We start from the raw sequence: 7,306 nt of genomic DNA, 5'->3' as shown, positions 1-7,306 counted from the left end.
TTTTTGGCAAAGAACTGAAAATCAGGAATAGAAACAGAAAATTGATAACATAAATAAATTTATTTTTGGACAAAAGACACTTATCTTCATAAAGTTGGAAAAAAAAAAATAATAATAACCTCCATTGAGGTTTCAAAAGTTCGAGAGACATCTCATGAAATTTGTCAAAAAAACATAAACCTCTTATATTTTAAGAAAGTCTATATTGTTTTAGCAAATTTGAGAAGATGTTTGTGTTATTTTTAAAATCTCAGGAGATATTTGTATTATTTTTGACAGACCTTAGGGTGTTAATGAAATTTTTGAAAACTCTGAAATTCTTATGTTTGCATTTTATTTTTTATTGTTGAAAAAAAAAAATATAAAATATAAAATAATAACCATACCAAACATATAGTTAATTGAATCGAGTATACCATAGAAAGGCCAAAAAAAAAGTTGTGGTGGTGGTTCCGATGTTGAGCACATAATATGATACTGATATTTTTTTCATTTTCTGAACTTCAGAGGTCTCTGTTTTCAGAACCTCATCCATGGCGTCTCTCTCCAATCCTCACCAAGCGCTTCCGCCGGCGTTTAGCCACCGACGGGGAACTAACCCCACACGGCTCAGACGCGAATTTGAATCACTTTCTTCTTCATCCGCGGGTAATGCAAGGAAGACGACAGTAGCAGAGGAAAACAGAAGAAAAGCAGAATGCGCCCATGCAAAGAAGAGAGAAGCTGTAGAGAGGAGAGAGGAAGTGAACCGGAAGATAGCGTCGCAGAAGGCGATTTCGATTATTCTGAGAAGAGAAGCCACCAAGGCAGTCATCGAGAAGAAGAAGGGCGGTACCAATTCCAAGAAACTACTTCCGAGGACCGTACTTGAAGCGCTTCATGAGAGAATTACTGCTTTGCGTTGGGAATCGGCTCTCAAGGTCAGTGTTCATTTTAGTTTAACACAACTGAGCTCAAATGTGAACTGTCGGTCATTTGGAATTGGAAATTTCATTCTCTTTTGGGGTTTCGTTGTTTTTTTTTTTTTTTTTTGAAGTTCAAACCTTTTTGTTGAAACGTGATTCTATTGATGCAAAGGGGGATGAATGGCTCCAACGAGGTCTTTGTTGGATTAATTTTGACGGAGATCCAAAATGTCTCATTGTTGATGCAGCTTTTGGTCAGAGTAAGATGACACTAGGGGTAGCCTCGAAAATTAAAAAAACAAAAGGTGACCGGAGGACAGTGGTTGATCCTGGGCCTAGTGGAGGTTGAAGTTCTATTTTTTAATATTTTAAATTTTTTTGTAAGATTAATTTTGTACAACCATTATTTATAATCATGAAAATTGTTATAATATCAATGTAGACATAATATTTCAGTACCAATGAAAAAGTCAACTTTTTACTAAATTCAATTAGATTTTCATCTCTCTTTTTAAATTTTGATACAGCCTTCAAATTTTGTTTATTTAGACTTCATGTGGCAGTAAGTTGAGTGGGTGTGAACCATGTAATCTGAAAAATACAGCTTTTTTAAGCCTACCTACACAAATAGTACAAGGATTAAGGAGTTGTCAATCAAGTGTGGGGCTATAGATCACAATAAGGCATATGTGGATCTGCCTATGCCTGAGGCAATGCTCTAGGAGAATTTTCTGATGCCTAAATCAGTAAATCAAAAGATAGTAGGCTGGAAGAGAAGAGGATGAGAGGTCTTCTTACCTTTCTTGAGGTGATATTTCTTTAAATAATTAAAGGTGAGTCACTATGGGAATTGTAGGTAGTTGCAATTAGATAGTTACTTGAAGTGGAAGAAATTGAGTTTAATCGTTCATGTGGGATTATAGTTGCGGAAGTTGGCTGAGGTGGTGCCAGGTTATTGGTAGTATGATTTACTTTCATTGAGCATTTAATTTGTTTTGGTTTTAGAATTATTAACAATAGGATGCTAGTTTTTAATTTTAGTTTTCATTTCTAGGTTTTAGTTTTAGTTTTCGTAATTTTTGGCAATGATACTGAACAGCCCCAAAGGCGTTGAAAAGAAGTTCAAAGCCTTCCTTTAGCAAAGGAATGACCAGAACACCTATGCTTGTAAGTTCCATCGTTGTTAAATCTAGATTCAAATTGTGAGCCAAAATCCTAATTTCAAAAATTGGGAATCAAATCAAATAGTAAGATTTGATACAAATTTCCAAAATTGACTCCGAATGACATGCATACACTGATATATGAACAACAAACAAAATAGTAAAATACAGTTAAATTTTAACAATACAAAAATCATATTTCATGTGTATGCTTCTTGTAAACAATAAAAAGTAGGGGAAGGAGTCAAGAAAAAATAATAAAAACTGAACTTGCAAGTAAACTAAAGTAAATGAATTTGAGACTTAGTTGAGTACTCTTAGACTAAAAGTCAACTCGCTTCTCTGTAGAGCTTCTATCGCTGGAGGAGTCTTCATGCTTCCCCTAAACAGCTTCAGCTTGTCTCAATCCAAATAATCACCATAGTCGGACGTACACTCTTTTATCCAAATCCTCTCATCCATTTTCTTTGTCATTGATTCATATCTCTCAAAATCCCTAAACTACCAACATCAGCCGGGAATATACCATCAGAAACCTAATGGAGGAACTAGAAAGGAGCCAGCTTTTGCTTGAATTGGAAGAAGACCAAGAAGCTAGATAAAATCTGCAAGAGCACTGTCTTGGTGGCAACATACTGGTGGAGAAAAGCTTAAACAAAGCAGCTGTCAAAAACATCATCTTCAAAGCCTGAAATATCAAAGGTAAGCTTTACATCCTGGACTTAGAGGAGAATGCTTTTAGTTTTATTTTTAGTGGAAAGGAAAATAATCCTAAAGGAAGGTCCATGGTCAGTGATAGGTAATCTTCTTGTACTCATCGAATGGCACCAGAGGGGAGCTCTTGAAGAACTATAGTTTGGATACAGATTATAGGAGTACATCCGTCCTATATCAATGCAGGAAATCTACAAAAAATAGGGGATATCACAGGCAAAACCATCAAAGTAGAGAATACAGAAAACCAACTTCTTCCATGGAGGAAATTCCTCAGAATAAGAGTGCAAGTTGATCTAAGGAAACCATTAGTATCTGGCTTTTGGCTTAGAAGAAAAGCAGACAAAGAACTATGGATAAGCTTCAGGTATTATAGACTATCTGAATTCTGCTATGACTGCAGGAAAATAGGGTGTACCCAGACCAGGGGCTGCAAAGGCAAAATCAGCGCTGGTAATGGTGAAACCAATTATGGACCCCAACTTAGAGCATCATTCTGGACAAACAGTGGGTAAAAATTAGAGAGGAAATTTCATCTCCTCATCCGGATAAAGCTGAACAATACCTAAACCATCAGCCGCAGGTGGCGTGTGAGGTGGAGAATCCAAAGGATAGTGGGGGAAGTGGCAGGAATATTGGACAGTTTGAAGATTCTTCAGTACAAAAAAAATGAGCTAGCTGGCAATATTTTTTGCAACGGTATGTGTCAGACTAAGGACCCTAACGGATGAGGTACATTAGAGCATAAAGAGGAGCACACAAATATCTCAAGTCTTGAGAATAAATCAGAGGAGGATCAGGGAAACCCTGTGGTAGCCCCATATCTGCGCAAGGTAGTATAGATCTTTTATTAGGCCCAATAGAATGTAGTGAACCCAATAGAAGAGCTACTGATGGCCAGGAATCAGGACTACTGTTGCAGAAAGGGGAAGGACCTAGGATAGAGCTCAACAACCTGGAAAACTTGAGAGCAAATTTGGATACCAGGTACAGCGTTAACTTACCTGAATTATTTTGGAGTCTTTTCTTTAAATAGAAAAGCCTAGAGGCTTACAAAGCAGAGCAGGAAGAAAGGAAGAGAATTTGAAACTACTGTAATTAATCATCAGGTGGAGGAAGAACTTGAAGAGGAAATCACTGCAGAGCTTGACAGTAAACAGAGTAGTAATTGGAGTGGCAGCTTAGTAAACAACAGAAACTTCAGGAAGTTGGTTAGAAGATCAATTTGCATTAAGGAAATGGAGACAATCTTCTTGAGTAATGGAGTTAACAATAAAACAGCTAAGGAGGCGGGCCTTACCATGCCTCAACAGAAGCCATGTTAATCCTTGCATGGAACTGTTGAGGGCTTGGCCATGTCTCAACAGTTTGTCAGTAAGGCCTTGGTGAGAGAGAATAAGCCAGATATATACTTCTTATCAGAAACTAGATGTACTGAAGAGAGGATGAGATCAATAACCAGCAGTTTAGATTATGAGAGGATAATTATAGCCAATCCAATCAATACTAAAAGTGGTCTATGCCTTTGCTGGAGAACAGGTATACAAATTGATATCTTAATGGAAGCAAAAAACCTGATCACAGGACTGGTGTAAGAAGAAAAGGGTCATTGGATATGAAACTGTATTTATGGACCCCCATACCATAGTGAATACTCAAAATTCTGGAGTTATGAATATGATTGTGGAAGAAATGAGGAAACCAATGTTCTGCATAGGGGCATTTTAACAGTATTTACAGTGGTGCTGATAAAAAAGGGGAAAGACAAAAATCATCTACCTCCAGAAAAGGTCTGCAAAGTTTGGTTGATTCTCAAGGACTCATTGACCTGGGTCATAACAAGAATCCTTTGCTTGGTCAAACAAGAGGAGTGGACGGGAAAATATTAAAGAAAGGCTAGATAGAGGTAGCTAGCTGATAAATGATCACTATGTGTCAAACTCAATAGAATTTGATCAATCCTTTTTTCTGTCATTAAGGTGGAGAACTGAACCAAGGATTCTCCTTCTTCATCATCAATCAAATCAATGTTCCTGACCCAGGATTCTATTTTATCATCAATCCAATCACCGTTTACATTTTTTCTTTTTCTTGTCACTGAATAGATTTCTAGCTTGGAGGGGTATTTTTCCAAGGGCAGTTATCAAACATCTTTCTGCTATTGGATCAGACTATAGTCCTATTCTACTTGACACGGTGGGGGTTATTATGAACTTTCCAAAATGTTTCGAATTTGAATGGATGTGGACTGAAGATAGCACCAGTTATGGTGTAGTCAAAGAAGCATGGAGTAATGAGGTTGAAGGATCCAAAGCTTACATTCTTTGTGCCAAAATTAAAAACACCAAAAAAGATTCAGGAAGTGGAATGAAGAAAGCTTTGGGAACTACACATAGGAGATACAGGTTATTGAGGATCAAATCAACATAATCCAAAACCAAGAATCATCCCAACAAAACTTGGAATGGAAGTGAAATTATGCTCTGAACTTGAGGAACAATAGACTATGGAGGAAATCCTATGAAGACAGAAATCAAGAGTTAAGTGGATGCTGTAAGGAGATGCAAAAACTAAGGGCCCATTTAGTTGTGGAAAATATTTTCCATCTTCCATTTTATAGTTTTTCAAATAATTATAAAAATTTTAGCTTATTTTTTAGTTTTTCAAGGTTTGTAATAAAAAGATAGAAAAGAAATAGTTGTTTAAATGTGCAAAACAATTTTTCACTTTTTATATCTAGATTTTAAATTAATTACAAAAAAGATAACTGGTTTTTCAATTTTCCAAAAATTATATATGGTAGTATTTGGGATCATGGATTTTGAGGCTTGAATTTGGATATGTATGAGTTTGGAAGAAACTCAATACATAACCTACCCAAATCAAAGTCCAAGATCCAAATTCCATCCTCCCATACACAAAGTTAGAAATGTAGAAAATAATAAAAAGATGTTTTCCTACTTTTTTATATGAACTTTGCAAATTGGAAAACAAGGCAGCATTTTTGTAATTATTTGAACAATTAGAAATGGAAAATACAACTATTTCCACAAGCAAATGGTGCCAGAACTTTTTATTGTAGCTCATTTATTTCATACAAATGTTGTAGAACTGAAAAATTAGCTAGCTTTGTAATTTTTTGAAAAATTAAAATAGAAAATGAAAACAATTTTCCACGACTAAACAGACCCTAAAATTTTCCACCTCTACTATCAATAGAAGAAGGAGATATTCTATAGATATTTCAAAGAAGGAAGATGGCACTTGGACAGACAACCAAAGTGACAGACAGACAACCAAAGTGACATAGGAAGGAATTCATTAAACATTTCTCCAAGATCTTTACTAGTTCAAGACCAAATTGTCCACCTCTACTGGATCACGTAATAACATGTTGCATAACCCATGAATAAAATGAGATGCTCTGTGCAATCCCTTTGCAAGTGAGATATGGAATACTGTACTGAGCATGCACCCCCTAAAATCTCCAGGCCCAGATGGCACGTCCGAGATTTTCTACAAAACTGGCCTATTGTGGCAGAAGAAGTAACGGTGATGATACAAAGCTATTTCAGATGTAGCAAACTCCTAAGAGGGCATTTGGTTCAGTGGCCTATGGGACTGGTCCGACTGGATTAGACTGAACTGGATAACATTGGATTGATTATGATTATTATCCTGTACCATGTTTGTATTAGGACACCCATAGAATAGGCTAATCATTGGAAAGATCAAAATACCTTTTTTAATATATATATATATATATATATATTATACTATATAACATTTTCATTTTTTTTAAGATGTCTTTTTTTTAAAGGAATTCATTTTTTATTTAAAATTTAACAATCTGAAGTGATATAGATATAAAGATTTGTTCTTTGGAAACCAAAGAAGAAAGCCACAAAAAAGGTTTCCTATTCTTTTGAAACAAAAAAACAGAATACCAGAAATGTAGCATCTACACGGCTACCAGACATTAGACCACTCTAATTTGACACCAATCAAAACCTCACATAGTCAAATGCCTATTCAAGTGTGGTCTAGCGAATTGTGCAGTTCTATCCATATCATGCAATTCAAAAAAGATAAAGATCTGTTCATATCTGGAGCTCCTCACCAATTGCTCAATATTGTTGACAAAGTCCAAGTCTTGTGTGTTCAACCGTTTTATCTTGATCATGCAAAGCTCGGCCTTTGATCATTTCTGGAAAATGCCATTTTCAAAGAAATTTGGTAAAAAAATTGTGGAAATTGAGAGAGTGCAGATCATTTTCTTCTTTTTCTTCTTCTTCCGTAAGTTTGTGGATTGGGTGGGTTGTGGGACTGGAACTAGATCTAAGTGCAAATAGTTGCCAAATCTGGTCACAGGGAGGGAGGGAGGGAGGGAGGGAGGGGGGGGGGGGGGGCGCGGGGAGAGAGAGAGAGAGAGAGAGTTGCTGGAGAAGACAACTGCAAGATGTAAACTACCTGCACAAGGAACTCCTTATGGGAAGCAGACGAAGTGGAGCTTGGCTGTTGGGG

General features: G+C 36.4%; 1 protein-coding gene across 2 annotated transcripts in view; it reads left to right on the top strand.

Annotated features, from left to right (window-relative positions):
- The first annotated feature begins 399 nt into the window (after positions 1–399).
- LOC131155686 (pentatricopeptide repeat-containing protein At5g48730, chloroplastic) overlaps positions 400–7,306 on the top strand; it is a 32,718-nt gene continuing 25,811 nt past the window's right edge. The window contains exon 1 of one of the 2 annotated variants that reach the window (XM_058108991.1): positions 400–920. In XM_058108991.1, coding sequence (XP_057964974.1) covers positions 534–920 — 387 coding nt within the window. In that variant the 5' untranslated portion in view covers positions 400–533. The remainder of the gene's footprint in view (positions 921–7,306) is intronic. The other variant, XM_058108992.1, reaches the window with a different exon arrangement.

The sequence above is a fragment of the Malania oleifera genome, chromosome 5, assembly GCF_029873635.1.
Source record: "Malania oleifera isolate guangnan ecotype guangnan chromosome 5, ASM2987363v1, whole genome shotgun sequence".
Taxonomy (NCBI): Eukaryota; Viridiplantae; Streptophyta; class Magnoliopsida; order Santalales; family Ximeniaceae; genus Malania; species Malania oleifera.
This window is presented reverse-complemented; position numbering and strand designations above follow the sequence as displayed.